Source organism: Rhodnius prolixus, unplaced genomic scaffold (genome assembly GCF_049639745.1).
Source record: "Rhodnius prolixus isolate KJV_2025 unplaced genomic scaffold, Rpr scaffold_1, whole genome shotgun sequence".
Lineage (NCBI taxonomy): Eukaryota > Metazoa > Arthropoda > Insecta > Hemiptera > Reduviidae > Rhodnius > Rhodnius prolixus.
The window spans coordinates 67,499,717-67,519,414 of NW_027411581.1; the positions used below are offsets into that span (position 1 = coordinate 67,499,717).

The window sequence follows — 19,698 nt, forward strand, 5'->3', positions numbered from 1 at the left end:
TAAGCTGAGACTGCTCCATTACTCAGTCTGAGATAGTTAGACGTTACCAAAAATAACCCAGATACTGGTAAGGCGTACCGATTTCCTAGTCAGCCCAGTTTTAATTCTGCCGCTAATGCGTGCAGTTCGAGTTCGATTTAATTTAGTCCAAACCTTTTTTCTTTTCTATTTCGTAGAGGGTGATCCGCCGGTTTTAGTGTGTGAGTTCCGTTATTAGTACTTCCTAGTTTCCATTAGTTTGTCTTCTTCTGCGGAAAAATACGGCCAAAAAAGAGTGCAGTGAACTTATAAAAATACAAAAAAGGCCGACAGTGAACAATGTAAACTAACTGTGAGATGGGAAGTTCCAGTGATAAAAGGAGAATTAACGTTAATATACACAAAATTAGAGAGATCGAATTAGAGAAGGTTAGTAATGACATCGGTTTTGTTTTGATTTTTTAATAATTACACACACTTACACAATCTAGGGCTGTTCCTGTCCTGAAAGACAAGGTGGACACCATAAAGGATAAGAAGACGTGGGCTCAGCTCTTGGGGGTCAAAAATTACGTAGAAAATGTTTTTTGGGGGGCGCGGCTAAAAAATCAAATTAGGTACATATTTTAATCAAAGAATGTTTCAAAGCAGAGGATTTCGATCTTCCAAAAGTTAATTTTTGAAAACGTTCAAAATATTTGATCACACACGTCTTTTAATTTACCCAACAAAGGAAATCATATAAATTTTCTTGAAAATTGAATTTGTACTAAAAAGATGGTCTACTGTAATATACTATGTCCAAATTTAAAATAAAAATAAACTAAGGATTCAAGATTGACCTAGGAATCGGTCAAATAAAAAACAACTCGTCTTTTTGCCAACGTTTCGACAAATATATTGCCTTCTTCAGGGCGTGGATGTTACAAATACACATTGAAAAATACAAATTGAATCTCTAAATTGTTTGTATTTGTAACATCCAGGCCCTGAAGAGGACAATATAATTGTCGAAACGTTGGCAAAAAGACGAGTTGTTTTTTATTTGACCGATTCCTCGCCAATCTTGAATCCTTAATTTAATAATTTACGGTCACGAAGCCTTGTATATTCATAATAATAAAAATAAACCTTGGCTACAGCCTAGTATTGTTAAAAAATAATAATAGCACTTTTTTTGAAAGAAAAGGGATGCAAATATAGAAATGTCAAGCACAGTACTTTACAGTATTGATACTCATCTGTTGGAGCACGATGTTACAAGAAAATCACGAAAATGAAAAACAAAATTAACTTTAAAATGATTAAAAATACTAAAAAAATTAATGTGGTGAGTAAAAAATTAGCCTGCAAAATATACATAAATTGTCAAAGGAAATTTAAAATCAAAGAAGTCATAGGCATATGTAGAATTCAAAACTCTGTGAATTGAGCCAGAAAGAATGTCGAAGATGAAAAGTTCGAATCTCTGATATTTATATCAAATCTCACCACTTATTTCAAACAGCCAATGTAAAGTAAACTAATTATGGCTCTAAGAGTTCAAAATGAATAATTTAAAGTCTCTATCTAATAACTTACAACGGTTCATTAATGAAGCGAGCTCAAGATATATAAAAAATGTTTGCCCATACGTTTGATACTTTCAAATATGACATAGTATAAAGCGGCAGACCAACTTAAAAATCTTAAATTATACAGATAAATACTCCATATATTGAATAATAAAATCTGTCCACGTATTATTTTGATTGCAAATTGAAATCTTCTGCTCTACATGAAAGGTTATTGTAACCGTTGGAGGTAAGTGAAACTAACCCCTACATATTTGCACAGAATAGATAGACAGTGTTTATTTACGAAATAAAAATAGATACAATATAAATATTTACTTACCCTAAACGACAATGGATATTTGCCTGACTCCCAGATTAACCTTATACACTAAAAACTAGAGAAAATAAATAAAGTTAAGCATTTAACAATTATATTCTATAAATTCAGGTAGCATTTAGGTAGTGAACTTAAAATTATGGATAAATACGAATAATATTCGTACTAGTTGACCACTTCAATTGGTTCAATTCTTTGTGGGATGAATATATCGAAAAATTCCATCTGGTAGACTTAAAATCCTCTAATCCGTAATTAAGATTAAACAGTTCATTCTCATTTCACAGTGATGACTCCTCAGTCAAGATTTAAAGTAAAAAATGTTTTAAATAAAATAAATAGATCTTCTTGTACACAGTGCATACATGAAATACCATCATTGGAATTATTTTTGAAAAAAATCTTTGAAAACTGTAAAATCGATTCAATAAAATGCATTTCTGGGCAATCGATTTGTTTTAAATTTGGAAGTTTACATCATTCCATTTCCCTATTTAATTTATACTACAGATGTTCAAACCACACTCCACTGAAATGTTACTCAGATGAATTTAAAGCACTAAAAATGGAAGGGGAAAATTGAAATTACTTGAATTAAATACATTTTGAAGTTATACAGGGTGAACCAGTAAGTATTGTCAATAGGCCTACTGCGTATAGTACATCTGAAATGGAGTTCAATGACGTATTGGCCAACTTCATATTTTCCTCTGTTCTGGAGTGACGTCACTTTAAAGTTTTATTCTAAAATCATTACTTTTTTCCAATAAAAATGTTATTACTCAGAAAGTTTTAGTCCGAATTCGATTCTGATGACACGGTTAGAAAGACCATTTTGAAGCATAAATTATACTCCAAACTGCCTTAATCTTCCACCGGAACCTAGGAAAATAAAAGTAATCGAAATTTTTAAGAAAACTCATTAGGCTCTTATGTGATCATTTTCAGACCTAGGTGCTGGCACTTTTTACAAAAGTTTCCTTGTCTAATGGGCTTTCAAACGGTGTATCATTTTCCAGGATTCCTTTTATCTTCGTATGAGAAATTGCGTTTGTTTTGCAAGAAAACGTGTTCACGAGCATACAGCAGTGATATTGTATTGTGTTGTTTAATTCATTGAAAACTCTTTTAGATGGAGCTGTAGTCAATTTTTAAAGTAGTTGTCTTAAAATAAGGTAGTCTAAGGTTATTTATTGCACATAAAAAAAAAAAAATCTAAACTGAAATATTTGACAAAATGTTAGAAAATATTTTAAACAAGTGCTATTTTTATAATCGAAGGCTAATTTGCTTAGTTTCAAAATCTAACATTTTGTCAAATATTTCAGTTTAGATTTTTTTTTTTTTATGTGCAATAAATAACCTTAGACTACCTTATTTTAAGACAACTACTTTAAAAATTGACTACAGCTCCATCTAAAAGAGTTTTCAATGAATTAAACAACACAATACAATATCACTGCTGTATGCTCGTGAACACGTTTTCTTGCAAAACAAACGCAATTTCTCATACGAAGATAAAAGGAATCCTGGAAAATGATACACCGTTTGAAAGCCCATTAGACAAGGAAACTTTTGTAAAAAGTGCCAGCACCTAGGTCTGAAAATGATCACATAAGAGCCTAATGAGTTTTCTTAAAAATTTCGATTACTTTTATTTTCCTAGGTTCCGGTGGAAGATTAAGGCAGTTTGGAGTATAATTTATGCTTCAAAATGGTCTTTCTAACCGTGTCATCAGAATCGAATTCGGACTAAAACTTTCTGAGTAATAACATTTTTATTGGAAAAAAGTAATGATTTTAGAATAAAACTTTAAAGTGACGTCACTCCAGAACAGAGGAAAATATGAAGTTGGCCAATACGTCATTGAACTCCATTTCAGATGTACTATACGCAGTAGGCCTATTGACAATACTTACTGGTTCACCCTGTATATGCACGTCACAATATGATTACAATTGGAATAATTTTGTGCGATAATGTTTAGAACAGAATTATTTCCTGAATTATTAAATCTAATCGTAAAGTTCGTTTTATTTTAAGTAAAGGATATATTTTAATTTGAAAATATGGGTTATTGCATTTGTTTACGAGTGTTACCATGGTAACCGCTGTTTACTTTAATTCAGGTTATGTTTATATTTCAAATAATTGTTTTTACTGTTTAAAAAAAAATTGTGTTAAATATTTCGATTACTTTAAATAAATTTACGAAAAAGTTAGAAATAATAATAAACAAAAAAAAATCAGTCTTAAACAATAGAATACAGAATTCCTACCAGCTAGAATGTCTCTGGCAGTATGACAAAATCGGAAAAATGGAGATGGCAACAAAGAGGAACTCGTTGTGCGGGTATTGGCAGAGTCGGCCATCTCCTCTCAGGACTTGGGTTATTTATAAAACTGATTCCTCCCATAATTGTGAATTTATTTAGTGACAAAACTAATACAATATTTCTAGGTTAATCATCGATCAACGATTTTTTTTTGTTTCTTTTGCGCTGATGAAGAAACTTGGAACGATTACGTTCATGTAAACAAAGTCTAAAATGGTTAGACTAGTGATCGTTCCTCACGACTGTTTATAAAAATAAATTTTCCTGATAAGGTAGTTTCAATATTTTATAAATTCACTAGAATAAACTTGCGTTTTTCCTAGATTATTATTTTCACTAAGGGGTCCTTAAAACATGAAATACCAGGATTTTTAAAAATGTTTATAAATTTCGATCAGCAATCACGAAAATTTTTCAATACTTCCCTTAAAATGTGTGGCTGTGCGTGTGGGGGGGCCGCTGGATAAGAGCCAAAAATTTTGATTGAAGGTACCGGCTAACATCGATACCCACATCCATTCCTCATTGCACGTCGTCGTCGAATGATGATGGGGGCTGCTCCCAGCCAATGATTTACCCTAAATATGTGCAAATCTATTTGCAGATGTTATCTTAAGGAGAGTGTTGCTAGTTAATGATCTAGCCCAGTTGATAGTCATTAATAATTTTTGTACAAGGTTCATTAAAATAATTTGTTTTTAAGAAATAAAATATAATATTTTTTCCCCATGTTTAGATAAACGTAAACTTTTCGGTACATTGCTGGTTTTGTTTTCATTGAGATTTGATTTCTTTTTCTTTACGTAAAAGGACCTATAAATTAGATGGAACAATGACCTAGAGAGGCAGCTGTTCGTAAGTCAGAAGAGAAGTAACGCTTGTTGACGAGGAGCCAATTATGATCGCTTGCACTGCTTCTGATTTTCTAAACTTATCCACTAATTTAGAATGTGCGCCTGTCATTTCTTGAATTTACAGCAGCATTAAATTATGTCGCATACATATCTTGATTCTTCAAGCGTAAACAAACGTTACAGTTCTTTTGTTTCATTTGCCAACTTCGCATGATAGTTATACCAATAATAGTATCATTTTTACTGTCTTGGTATTCACACCAAAACGGTTAATACTTTCTCTTTTTTTTAATAAATATTTTTGTAACAATCGCCCGTCGATAGTGTGATGCAGATGTGTTGAGATGATTTACAGTTTCTTCATTTTTACGTGATCCAAACCATACACTAAGCTACCTATGACAATAAATTTGATTATAGCAAACTGGTTAAAGTTAACTAACTTTTTAATAAAAATTTTAATGACGTAAGATGTTTGAATGACGTGTAAGTAATAATCATTCATGCGTGTTATTATTATTATTTTAATGATTTAAGGCGCGTCAACATCTAAGGTTATTGGCGCCCGGAACTTTTTCCAGTGCACTGCCGGCCTCCGGACAGTGTTCTCTCGTTACAGACAACACTGTCCATCACCGGACAGTGAGCTGTAAGAAGCTCCTAGGAAGAGAAAATCTAAGGGTCAGCAGCTGGATTCGAACCCGGGACCTCCGCGTGGGAGTCCAGTACGCTAACCTCATAGCTAATCCCTTCCCTTTCATGCGTGTTTCACGCACGTTTTTTATTTTTCATTTCCGACGGAAATGCATTGTTTGAAACTAATCAAGACAGAAATGTGATTGATTGCATTGATTTGTTTTTTTATTGTTATTTTCAGATAAACTTAGCCGAAGAATTTGATATATTACAAATAGTTGGTGAAGGATGGTTCGGCAAGATCTTGCTTGTAGAGCATCGAGTTACCGACACAGAGATGGTATTGAAAGCCTTGCCAAAGCCTTATGTATCGATCAAAGATTTCTTTAGAGAATTCCATTATGGACTACAGTTAGCCCATCATAAAAATATTATTACAACCTACGATGTAGCATTTGAAACTGCCGGCTTCTATGTGTTTTCACAAGAGTACGCACCTCTTGGAGATCTGACGGCCAATGTTTCAGAAACTGGAATCGGTGAAATGTACAGCAAAAAAGTGGCAAAACAGGTTAATATATAAATATATTTATTTTCTTATTAATGCAGTTCAATAAACGTCTTATAGCTGAAGAAGTCTAAGGTTCTTCCATTACGTTCGCCCCCTTGCACTCAACATGAGCCGATATCCTCTGATGTTAGAAGATCCTCTAGACTCTGATCCCCTAATCGTCAACGCCTCACATCATTTTCTGCCCTGAACTACATTATCTTCTTTGGTAGTCCATCATCGGATCTCTGCTCATGCTACCATCCTCTGGACGTTTCTGCAATATCCGAAAAGCTCCTTTAATTTTACCATTCCCTCGTTCACACTTCTTCAGACATAATTCTATAGAGAAACATTACTTCTAGAATGTATTCGTTTTCTTTTGGTAGCAATAAGGATATACGACCATTGATTTAGTAAAAGTTTTACAAGCTATTAACCAATCCTTCCTGGACAGTAGATAGAACCACGAGCTTTGATAACGCGTTCAGGTTATCTACGATCAAACACCCTTTAATTAACCTGTACATATTTGTTGTCAGCTGGCCGCTGCATTGGACTACATCCATCTACATGATCTGGTACACCGTGACATCAAGCTGGACAACATTCTGGTATTCAAGTCAGACTTTACTAGGATTAAGTTGTGTGATTTTGGTGAAACTAGACGAGCTGGGTCTTTAGTATTACGTCGTAACGAATGGATTCCATATTCACCGCCAGAAGTTCTGGCCACTCCTACGGATGAGACTTATAAGTGAGTAAGTCCAGGCTTAATTAGTCATTACATCTACTAGTCATATCTCATATACTAAATCTCATTCTATACAGTACTCCCTCCAAGTTAGACAGCTGAGAAATCTCTGGAAACTACCAGAAATGGGGATATCCCACCAATAGTGGATATATTGGCCATTAATGGATTTGCTTCAGCCACGATGACAAGTTGTTGATAGTTTGTTTTTAATATTTTTACAAGTGTCAGCTCGGTTACTAGGTAAGTCTGAGTTCTGGATAACGTTGAATCTATCAGATGATTGTCTATAAGTTAATACGGATGATCAAGAAGGGACGGAAAGTTAGGAGCAGTGCTCCTTTTTTATTTAGACTGGATGATATGTAGCAGAATCTTTAGTTTTATCACTGACTTTCAGGGGCTGAACCTTATACTTCGAGGTACTTCGGATGCGGAATTTTCCGAAACATGGTTTCTAAAGGAGTTTGTGTCTGTTCGGAGTAGTCAAGTCATGCGGCGCCGAAGTTTTACTAAAATTCTAAATCAACCTTGAAGTTAGTGCAAAAAATCATCCGAAAATGGATCATCGCACACATCGGTAGTCTAAAAATGCTGATTAGAAAACCGAAGATCGGAACACTTACGATATTGGAAGAGCTTAGATCCCCTTAAGGTTCAGGTTGCTATAGTTACTCCGTTTGGGATAGCTAGACGAGCCCGCAGGAACTTTAGATGACGTAGATTTGGTTCTTTCCATTAAAATGCATTTTCTTACATATACGGCTCATTATGTTAGGTTCCATAGGGTGCCATTCGCCCAATTTAATGCGTTTATCCATTTCCTTTCTTCCATTGATTCTAACCTAACCATCCTAACAGTGGAAAACGGTGGGCTCGTGAACGGACTTAACGCAGCACAATCGCCGGCTTATTTTTAAGCATAGAACCAGTAGTTTCTGTTGCATTTTTTTAATTTATATTATCGATAAGTATTTGTAAAGATGTCAAAATTCAAAATAAATCACATTGCTTCAATTATATCTTGTTTTTGTTTCAAGATGTGAAACCTGCCACGATGTCTGGCAGTTTGGCATCGTGGTGTTCGTTTGCCTGACTGGATGTCTACCTTGGCAGAAAGCAGCATTGGACGATCCAAGATACTCTAGGTTTATTTATTGGCATGGTTCTGCCGGAGTATTACAACCAGTCAGAAAGCCTAAATTATTCAAATTATTATCTTCTAAAGCGCAAAGATTGCTTAGGAAATTTTTAGATCCAAAAGCAGAAAGAAGGCCGTCCAGTGTACACGAATTGTCCAGATATTTGGATGACAGATGGTTGGCCAAATCCGCCGATAGATCAGGTGCTTCTTCTTTTTTTTTTTACTTCCTATTATGAATAAACAGGTGCTATAGTAATCGTTTTGATATCCTCTTGGTACGGAAAAGTGGTTTTTCACAGATTTGTCTGTGCAATAGGTGGAAAAATAAAAATCAGCAATCACCTGATGGATGGTCATATTTGTTGTGTGGTTAATGTGACCCAAAATTAGTCAGCCGAGAATACCGCCGATATGAGTTTTTCATTTTTTAATGTGCAAGTTTTATTTGGGAACATTTTTACAGAAAAATTCAAATTCAACTCTTGGATTGGGTTGAGGAGACTTCGTTCCAAAATGACCAAAAGATGTAGTAAAACATATCCTTTTACACGTAAATTACGGGGAAAAAAAACAAATTAATTCAAAAACGAATGTTACTAAGTTAAAGATAAGACCAGAAGTGAAAGTAAGAATTCTTAGAATAAGCTATAACTTACGTCTGAAACGTTTTTTAAGAAAAATTCTTTTCCAGTCAGTAGTTGCTGGCCAGCATGATACGGCATCATTGAACGGCATTTTTGTATTGAACGAAATTTTTAATAACTAATAGTTTTTATAGTGTGAGAGAATTCACTGATATAAACTAAAGACCAGGCGATTTTGAACTGAAGCGAACAAGTATTATTGTCAGGTTAAAAAGTTCAGTGTTGGTTCACTTTGTAAATTATATTTCATTTATTTATTCATTAAATTATATCTCAATCATTTAAATTAGGTATATTATTATATTATAAAGACTTAAATTATTTTGAAGTGCCTTTTGTATTTTTATATGTTCAGGCTAAAATAAGTAAATAAAACATTACTATAACCTTCACCTTTTATTGATAATTAAGTCAGGGTAAAATTGCCAATTTGGATGAGTAAATCTCACCATCGTTTTATTTTAAGTACAACGCCATCGCTTGTTTCAAAATTTTCTTTACCTAATATTTAGTAAAAAGTCGAAGTTTTAAAGAAAACAAAATAATTGGGAAAAGGGGAAGTCGGAGGGGGGGTTAAACATTTTGTTTTTTTCATGCAATGAGAACTGGAGTATATATTTAAACTTATTCAGATATTTTTTTTTTTTTACAGAAGAGGAACGCGAAGATGAAGCACTGTGCCCGTCCATGTACAGCTTTCACAGCAGTGTGGAAGAGAAGAACCATCTGTTGTCAACACTGGTAGAGTACGGTATAGAGACAACGGTAGACCGTAGTAACAAGAAAGATCGAATACGTCAATGGATCCAGAACAGTTCCATTGTTGAAGAGGATGAAGAAGATCCGGATGTGATGAGCGGTGCAGAAGATGCGGCTGAGCCAAGATCTGCGCCCAGATCTGACACCTATCGTAACCGCCACCACGGTTCTCATAAGAGACATGGCCGAGATAGAGTTTCCGAATCTTCAGGAACTGCTACTGCCAGTAAATAGTTTGGCTAAAAAGGAGAAAGATTATTTTCTTCAAAACTATTCCTTTAAGATTTACGCTTCATCAGCGTGTTTGGGGAGCAAATTCGTTGTATTCTTTCTTAGGACGAGGGTATTTTAAAAATGAAATGGTTTATTCCAGTTATTGCATAATATGTATGTTTTTTACAATGCCCTGTAACATTGAAGGTGGCAGGGACTCGAATTTATTAAAATACTTTCGATATTTGTCGCAAATTATATATAGATTAATGCTCAACACACTAAATTATTAAATCTTCAATTTCATTTTTAATTTCTTTCATCTTTATGAGAGTAAGTATTGTTTTCTACGCCAATCTTTCCGAATAGGAGTTTACGCGAGTATGATTTAGCCTCTCAAATTTATATATCCTGAAAAAAAAAAGTAAACCATATTCACAAAAGGAATTACAGGAAAAAATGAACAGTAGAAACAGGTACACCGTATGCGCATTACTGATCCATATGAAGAACAACAAAAATACAATAATAATACAGCAAATTTATTTAACAATTCTTTTTGATAAAAATCGATTCAGAAAAATCGATCTGACTTAATAAAAAAATCAAAAATTCAATACTGTTTTTGACCTTCGATAAAAATATTGATGAAGTGATACGATTAATTAATTTACTGCATCAGATGCTTATTTTATAGACCCCATGTCAAGTATTAAACGAAATATATAATTAAAAATGAATTCTCATTCATTCACTCTCACATGACTCCTTTATTTAGGAACACTTTTTCGATTCTTGATAGATTTTTTTGTTAAATTTTATTTTTTATCTTGGATATTAAGCTATTACGTGCCTTATTAAATACTTAACCTATTAAAGTTGATTTGAAGGAACAGTTTGGGAAATTTCATGTGATGCCCATATCAAATTTTTTCCTCTTTTTATTAAAAATCATATATTTTGAACAATCAAATTAAGTACAAGTACTTTAGACAATCGATAACCCAAGTTAAAAAAAATATATTCCCAACGACGTTATTGTGTTATGTTTACTATTGTAACTGTATTTTATATGAAAGTTATTTCTTTATGCTCTTAGAATTCTTATTATAAAAATCATTTATGACTTGTGATAATTGAAAAAAAATAAAGTTTTCTTTTTTTTAATTAAGATTATGTACTTATTTTTTGCTACCTATTCCTTTTAATCGATTGTTGACGAAATCGGAAGTTTCTGTAGTTATCTTTTATTTTATCCATCGTTGCACACATGTTATTGTTATATATAAATATATTGCCTATAATATAACGTATACATATGTATATTCTGTAACTTAACCAACCCTCATAGCCACGTCCTGAAGAAGGCAATATATTTGTCGAAACGTTGGCAAAAACTATTGTTTTTTACCTTCTGTAAAAATTATTGCGAACAACTCTTTTGTATTTTTTTTTAAATTATGGCCATTATAAATTACCAGAATGGAAATAACATAATTAAAATTCACAATTAAGTCTTAATAATAACCACTGTTACGCTTTTCGTTTATAATATATGGTTCATGTTTCTTTAATTTCTTCAATTTATTCTTTGTTTTAAGAAACAAAAAGATGTACATACATATTTATGTACATAGTATGTCTAGTAGATTAACTTAGATTGAAGTGATATATTAAAACTTTAAGTGAATCTCTCTCGAGTCTTATTTAAAAAAAGAATGTTTTAATGCTAAAGCTGAAATAAACTGTAACGCTCAAACAATGCTTCTTGACAATAATTTACATTCTAAAATTAAGCGCTGACGAATCTTTCAGTGATTAGTGAGGTTAATGAGCACCAAGATCGCACTAACAAAGCTCTATTCTGCTTCTTGAAGGCCAGTTGAACGTTTTTAAAAGCTTCCATAAAAAAAAAATCACTATTTTCTGATTCTGTAAACTTACCTGTTATTATAAATAACTAAGAGTATTAAACTACTGATTCTCAGGAAAAAATATGCTCTTGAATAAGGTTTTTAAGTTTTCTCAGCTTTTCAGATTCGATTCAGTAGAAATGAATTAGAATTTAGTAGAAATGATTATAGGGTAGAATTAGTAATTTGAATGAGGGAGGAAAAGATTAATTTTTGTGGACTGGTAGAGTAAGTAAGAGCGAGCGTACCAAGATATTCAGTATATCAGATTGCTTTGCCAGTCAGTCAGTGTAGCATTAACACATGTTAAGAAGTTTAGGTAACGCTAAAAATATAGAGCTTAACGAAATTAATTTTTTTTTTATTTAAATTTATTGACATATTTCTTTTAAAACGTTGAACTAATATTAAAAAGGGTAAAAGAAAAAAGCGAATCTATAAAGCAGAGATGACATGTTGGCGGAATTGATATTATGATTACTGTCATCTGCATATTAACCTAACCTTACTACAGGGTAAACGTCTTAGATAGCTGACGAATAAAAATTTGTTACTTATCAGTGCCATACTTACTAATTGTGAAACATTATGTTTTTTTTCGCTTTATTCCTTTTATTTATGAAATAAGTTTTACAATCTTCTTAAGTAATTTGTGCTGATAACTGTGAATCCATGATTCTTAAACATTTAGTGATAATGTTTTAAGACTTAGCATAACTTAAAGTTAATATAAGATGGTGAATATTTGCAATATATGCTGGATAAGTTAAAACTTGATCAATTTCTAAAAGTAATTGTGATTTATTTTGCAGTCAACCCTAGTCGAAGATGATACCATTCCATTCGGAATGGAACATCAAAATAATAAAAGTTTACCGTAAGTTTAAACGATAGTTATTTTATTTAAAATAAAATTAAACGTTTGCTTTTTTTTTTTTTTTAATTCTGTTCAATATTGCAGGCATCCCTATGTTACTATGTGTCACGTAGGATTTCGTAGTGCCGCTTTGGTGGCCTATTTTCTGTGTGGCCTATTCAGTGATAGCTTTATCACTAGTTTTGTAGTTATTGTACTTTTACTTTCCGTAGATTTTTGGACTGTTAAAAATGTTACAGGTTGGAACTATACGGATATAGTTTTGAAATATCTGTTTTTTTCCATGTAAAAAGTATAATGGTTTACTATTTTCAGGTAGGCTAATGGTTGGTCTGAGATGGTGGAACTATATTGACGATGAAGGGAAATCACATTGGGTTTATGAATCGAAAAAGGTTAAAGTTATTGTATTTAGTGTTTGTTATTATAACAAATTTTGATTTTATTTGTGTTTTGTTTACTTTTAATAAAGTCCGACGAGGTTTAGATATATTCTTACTTTAGGGTGTTGAGCAGTAGGTTTTGTAATCTGTCCAGCTGCTCCAGAGTCTGTTTTTCGGGGATATTACGATCTGGAAAGCCATTCTCTAAAGACATCTGTAGAGACGTTAAAAGTGAAGTACTGTTGGCACGTGAGTGTGACAACAAATTCTATTGTTAATTTACTAAAGTCCTAATAACAGATTTAGGTTTCAAGTCTTGAAAGTAAAATTTAACGCTACTTACTAGGTCAGAACAGAAGGTTTCTAACACAAAGCTTTGCAAAAAGAACTGGCAGAATTTCTAAATTCTATCCAAAAAGACAAAACTTTAACGATTTAGATATAGAAGTACTTTTTCTTTTGAGGCTATCATTTAAAACGGTACCAACGTTTTTCATTGAAATTGTTAGACTCATTAAACATTTGTTGATACACAACTTTGAAAAAAATCTGAAATATTTTCCTAGATATTCTATAAAACAGAAGGAAGGGGTTAGTTAGAATTCTCTACAAAGAGAGGACAAATTCATTCTGTCGCAAGATAGATAAAGAGTTATCAGAATGAAGAGATAGATGACAAACAAATATTTAAAGTTATCTCTAGTGATATACTACTTTTTTTGTGGTTTTTACGAACTGAACAAAACATTTAGAAAAGAAGCTAAGCTTTTTAATTATAAAGACCTCAATATGTCTAAAAAAATTACTGATGCTTATCATCGGTATGTTTATTAAGTAACTTTCTATGAATTTTTGACGTACCCTCTTTAAAAATTGTAATCTAATAAAATAAATTAATTTTCATTTAAAATTAAACAATTTGAAAGATAAAAGTGGTATAAATGTTCTATATCAACGAAATGAAATTAGGCTCCTCCCACGAATCATCTGGTTCGGTATACTTTCTGCTCCAACAACATTTTGTCCCTGACTGGGCTACATGGCCCGTCCTTCTCATTTTGCCAAGTTTTACTTCCTTTGGTACATCAACCTCTTGAAAAAAAAAGAGCACCATTTCCTTATTCTTCCTTGCATTCTCCTGTAAGTATCCTCCTTTAATTAGGACCACAGGATACGACGCTGTATTTTACTTTCCAAAGGCTGAAGCCTGTTTTTTTTAACACCCTGAAGACCACCCTTCTGACCGGAGGTAAGTACTGCTCTAGTTAATTTCTTGAAGAGAACATATTCTGTATTTTTGGAAACCAGCGTACTCCTCAGCTGGCTAATCCAAAATAACTTCTGAACTGTTCGCATCACCTTTCTTTTAATTTCCAGCAAGCCTTATTGTCTCCTGTTATCAGCGTTCCTTAATAGGTAAAAGCACCTACTCAATCTGTTTGATTCCCACCCAGGGTATCTTATCTGTTGGCTGTAACCCACATTCTTTAAATTACGGCATTATCTCGAAACATAAAAACTTGCTTTTAAGACTGTACCTAAATTTTTTGATTTTTATTGGTAACGATAAAGTTCTTGGCAAGGACAGAATGCAACTTTTTTTTTTTACCAGAATTTTGGGAATTCTAACCTAAAATTGAGTTCCATTTCATGCAGCGGGTCTGATAAGATTGAATATGCCCATGAAAACCCTACTCTGTTCTTAGGCGCTATTTTAGTGGGCGTGTGTAGACTCAAAAACCTAACGTGGTTTAAATGATGAAGCTAAAAGTCCGAGCTTGAATGGCGTTTAATGACGTTCTCTTACAAACTGACGACGTGAGCCAGAAGAGATGGAAATCCTGTTACTGAAGTTTTCCCGTTTTGTCATTACTAAAATATGGGATTGGTATTTGAAGGCGTCCCACACAATATGTCTGCAAGGATTTTTTGTATAGTTTGTAATTTGATTCATCAATCTATTAATGGCGGCATCAGTATTTCCTTTAAATATGAAAATTGTTAAATAATATGATAATCTATAATGTGCCCCTTTTTTCCAGGGCGCTTCACAGAATATGATTAATAGTACAGAGTTGAAAATCTTCTGGGCAGCACTAATAAGTTTTCCAGCGATATGGGGCTTAATTTTTATTGTCAAATTGTTTAGTTTAGACCTCAAATGGGTGGTAAGTGCAATTATATTTCATATAAGTGAGTTATTATGAGGTGGGGAAACAAATAAGTTCATTTAACTAAAAATAAAACAACAAATTCATTTTCAAATCCTTTTTTTGGTTTCAACTAAGACGTTTCGGATCGCCCTGGGTCACTCCATGATAGCACTAAAACTATCATAATTGATAATGTATCAATGGCTTTTATGTAATAAATGTAATAGTTCTCGATAGTTTAAAATAAATGTTATAATTATTAAGTAAACACCTAAAGACCATTTAAAACATTTTACTTAGGAAAAGGCCATCATTAACATTCCTCTATCGTGCTTCTATAGAACAGTGTACAATTCTAACAGCCCTAACTTTTGAAAGCTATGTCACTTCCCTGCTCTATAAAAAAGAAAAGTGCACAAACTCTCTTTTCAGTTACCTTTCTTTCAAAGGCAGCCAACTTTGGCAGCACTTCAAGATCTTCGACTAGTTTGAACATTACTTTGTTTATTTCACTTTATTTCTTTCCCACCCCTTGATTTTCTTTAAGTAAAGCATCATGAGTCAGTATTAAGTTTTTCTCTTGTCCCATAGAATAATTGTACAGAAAGGTACATGTTTTGCGTGTGAAAGATACTGCGGCAAATTTTTTTTTATGAAAATAAATTTACTATTTTTGACTTTTTTTTATCGACTTAAACTTTTAAGAGTGTTTAACGTGTATACACGTTAAACCAAATCTCTATTACGGTGCGTTCGACGTGTATACTCGTGAAAAAATATAAAATTGCCATTAACTATAAAAAAAAAATTCGAAATTTTAATAAAATACAATAAGAATATTGTTTGGTGGGATGTTTCCTTTATCTTACCCAATAGAACTACCAAGTATTTTGTACGGAGCGGGGTGGTGGGAGCCAGCCAAATGATAAGTGGTTGGTACATGTTTGGTCTCCGCATTAGAGATTGGGAAATTACGCACACAAGTAGAAGCTCTCAAACCCTTGTGCAATGCCGTTTTTACCTTTTAGATATGAGGTTCAGACCTCACAGTACGAGCATGATTTCATTTTGCACAGAATTGAAAAAGCTCTTTTTTCTTCCTTGTAAAAGCTCTTGGGCGTCCCTAGTTAGTTAACTATAATTGCCCTATAGTTATAGGCAATGCATACGTGAAGACGGTACAAGATTTTGAATGAGCACAGAATGCTCTGTCTGTAATCTCAAGCCCCAGAGACATTGCAGAAAAAGTGATTGCAGGACTATTATGACGTTGTAAACTTTTGGTTGTTTTGCCCTGCGTTCGACACATGAATATACGTCATTGTCTGATTTTAATTCCGCACACTGTGGGTTTTTTTTTTTTTTTTTAACTAAATTCCACCGCTTAACTGGTTAAACTGCAAGCAATACATTTTTAAGGCAGAATTTCAATTAGGGAAATATGAAATAGTTCTTAATAACATGAATTAATGCAAAAATCCTTTTGAATTTAGTTACGGCATTTGAATTTATTGTTCAATTTTATTTAAAAAGGAAGTTTGCATTTTTCTTGTTTTTATAAAAAAAGATTAGTTAATTTTTAAGATAAATCTCTTCTGAAATGTCTAAATATTTTTATATTCATTTTACAGTTGCTTATCAGCATTGCTGCCACACTGAATGGAGCTAATTTGCATGGTTATCTAAAGTGTAGATTTGGTAAAAATAATGAAAATATTGGCACATCCATAACAAACGTAACATCTAATTTTTTCAGGCAACAAGTTTTACAAAATGTAAATATTTATTTCTAATTTTTTTCAAATTTGGAATTTTGTTTCGTATTTAATTATTAGTTATATTTAACAGCTGATAGGTCCTGATGTAAAAACCTACTCACCACTCTCGATCAGAAGAAAAATTATTTGTGACAAGCTTACCAACTACACTACCACACAATCGATTATATTCGATTTTATAAATAAATTTAAAAAATAAAAATCTCATTTAAAAATAAATACTTAAAAAAAATCAATATATCCTTTACACAATACATATAAAATCAAGATATTCTTGTGCATGATCCATTAGAATGTTGAAAACATAAATTACCATCACAATACAAAAGTATCATTTATTTTTCAACAAAACAGGACAAATCAGGGAATGTTCCTTGCAAAATGGGAGCTCTATTTGTTCTAGCACCTGGTCCAACTGTCCTCTTCAACAGCCTTCAACCTTGTACCGATCTGGTGCCGCTACCTTGGGCTCTTTATAGACAAACGACTCACGTGGAACCTACAACACTAGACTTAAAAGGCAAGCAATGACAAAACGTGCGAAACTGCTCTACAGACTTCTCGGACGACGCTCCAAATTACCCATTGAACTCAAACGCTTAATATACAACACTATCCTCAAACCTATTTGGGACTTACAGGACTTAGAGCTGTCTGGGGTTCAGCCAAACATACGGACTATACAGAGACAGTTCATTCAAAACTCCTCGCGACAGATAGCTGACGCTCATTTCTACGGTGACTAACCTCACTCTTCACAACGACCTCAACATCCCCTGCGTACACTAACTTGCCAAGATTGAATATCAAAAATTTTATACTGCTCTCTAATCTACTTGCTCTAATCTTCTTGTACTGTCTCTCGCCTCCTCTGACAATCTTCCTAACAATACTCCTCGCAGACTGAATCGCCAGTCCTTGAGGTCTGAAGACCTAAAGATCATTATATCCCATAGAGAGTGCTACCACTGGGTAGTTTCGCTCCTCCTGCTCTGCACGTACCAATTAATCTTAATACTACCTGATTTACTTGTTGTATTAAGTATGTACAGATTGTAGATATCTTAATAAATCATATATAAAAGAAAAATTGTTCTAACTAGTCCAGTTTGTTCAATAAAAGTATTTGTTTCATAATATTTTAATGAAAATTTATTTTAACGCGAGATTTTTTTGGACGATCCACCCAAAAGTTCTTGTATTTCATTTGTTAAAGTTGTAAAAAACACTTTAATACTAATCGTAAGACTTCAGAAATCTACAGTTTCTTTAATTTTAAATTATATTTTGATAAATTTCTTTTCTTTTCTAGATGACGAATTTAATGAACACAACCACTTCACCACAATCAACTCCACAAATGAATCCAAATCACAATATTGTTTGATCGATGGATAGAATTTTTATTAAATTATTTTTGTAATTTTTACAGCTTAGCGCTTGAATGTGTATTATATTGTGTATTTATAAATTGTCAAAAAAAAAAAAGAGGAACATTCCTGTGTATAAAATAAAATTTTCTGTGGTTTAATATGTGTTTTTTTAAATCTCAATTTTATTAGATTAAAAAAAAAGATTCTTCTAGACTTAGAATTCTAGATTAGCGAGGAATCGGTCAAATAAAAAACAAACTCGTCTCTTTGCCAACGTTTCGACAAATATATTGTCCTCTTCAGGGCCTGGATATTACAAATATACAAATACAAACAATTCAGTAACACAGAAAATCAGTAAAAAAAAACAGTAATACATATAAATAAAAATACAATAAAAAATAAATAAAATAAAAAATACAATACAATAAATTCTTTATAATTATTGAAAACTTACTTGGCTATGCGGTTGTTGTTAAAGTTGGTAACGTTGGCAAGAAGACGAGTTTGTTTTTTTATTTGACCGATTCCTCGCTAACCTATAATTGAGCCGTTTATTTTGAAAGTGGCATAAGTCACTTTGTTTTTAAGTCGAGATATTTAAGGGTTTGCGTTTTAACACGTTTAAAAATATGGATGCTAACTTTCGAGAAGATTTACTTGTATTTGTTATCTCATGATACTGATATTTCAAATTGCAAATTTTTTTAAAAATGAAAAGATACCGTTCAATTGTATTTAGTGTTGCCATTAACTCGATTTTTTTGAAAAAGTGCCTTATGCCACTTTCAAAATAAACGGCTCAATTCTAAGTTTAACAATTTACGGTCACGAAACCTGTATATTCATATTTGTAACACTGATGTATGGCTACGATTCTTCTAGAGTTAGGTATTTGCTATAGAGAAGGTTTCTTTTGTTGAAGAAGAAAGAAAACTATTATCTGGGTTGTTCAAACAAGTTATTCCAAATTTTGTGCTCGCGAAATTTCCAATTCGATACCGTAACGAATGCTTAATTTCCAATTTTAGTTCTTACATTTATTTTTTTTTTAAGCGCGTTTACTAACGAGTGCATTGTTACCAGCTGTTTTTTACTATCTTTTACTGTTAAATCTTCGAACTTGAGTTTGTAATTGGAAATAGAAGTATTTGAAGACAGGAAATTACAGGATGTTTCTTTTATTATTTGTTGTTTGTATGTTTCTTAATACACTGATGGGACCAAACAGTGATTGAAACCTAAGAAAATCTTTTAACCTGAAGGTCTTCCTTAGAAAATGGTTTTTCACACGATAGTTTTTTTTATATTCCAATTATCCAAAGCCATTGCCATCTGAGAAATCTGTTTTATTAGGAATGCCGCAAAAACGTCGTACTCAACAGCCGATATCGGTTTGGGGCTATTTCTCTACTGCACATCATCGCTGTAAAAAAAGTTGAGTTAATATTGGAGCTG

At 32.6% G+C, this 19,698-nt stretch overlaps 2 protein-coding genes and 1 long non-coding RNA gene across 5 annotated transcripts; 2 read left to right on the forward strand and 1 right to left on the reverse strand.

The window, feature by feature from the left end:
• Positions 1 to 34: 34 nt before the first annotated feature.
• LOC141446266 (serine/threonine-protein kinase meng-po-like) lies at positions 35 to 10,936 on the forward strand. Of its 2 annotated transcripts, none has more exons than XM_074112787.1 (5): positions 35 to 408; positions 5,941 to 6,270; positions 6,792 to 7,006; positions 8,044 to 8,348; positions 9,444 to 10,936. In XM_074112787.1, the coding sequence occupies exons 1-5, from the start codon at positions 337 to 339 to the stop codon at positions 9,782 to 9,784; spliced, it is 1,263 nt and encodes a 420-aa protein (XP_073968888.1). In that variant the 5' UTR covers positions 35 to 336; the 3' UTR covers positions 9,785 to 10,936. The 2 variants fall into 2 exon arrangements, with proteins under 2 accessions (XP_073968888.1, XP_073968889.1); XM_074112788.1 differs by lacking the exon at positions 35 to 408 and adding an exon at positions 4,021 to 4,481.
• Positions 6,268 to 9,430, reverse strand: LOC141446269 (uncharacterized). The gene is made up of 2 exons (XR_012453612.1): positions 8,804 to 9,430; positions 6,268 to 6,526 (listed from the first exon to the last, which is right to left on the reverse strand). It is a non-coding gene; the product is annotated as an uncharacterized lncRNA (long non-coding RNA).
• Positions 10,937 to 12,149: 1,213 nt separating the features above from the next.
• LOC141446268 (uncharacterized Golgi apparatus membrane protein-like protein CG5021) lies at positions 12,150 to 18,398 on the forward strand. Of its 2 annotated transcripts, none has more exons than XM_074112792.1 (7): positions 12,150 to 12,413; positions 12,489 to 12,553; positions 12,638 to 12,792; positions 12,869 to 12,948; positions 14,979 to 15,104; positions 16,721 to 16,864; positions 18,180 to 18,398. In XM_074112792.1, the coding sequence occupies exons 1-7, from the start codon at positions 12,411 to 12,413 to the stop codon at positions 18,252 to 18,254; spliced, it is 648 nt and encodes a 215-aa protein (XP_073968893.1). In that variant the 5' UTR covers positions 12,150 to 12,410; the 3' UTR covers positions 18,255 to 18,398. The 2 variants fall into 2 exon arrangements, with proteins under 2 accessions (XP_073968893.1, XP_073968894.1); XM_074112793.1 differs by having other exon boundaries at positions 14,991 to 15,104.
• The last annotated feature ends 1,300 nt before the right edge of the window (positions 18,399 to 19,698 follow it).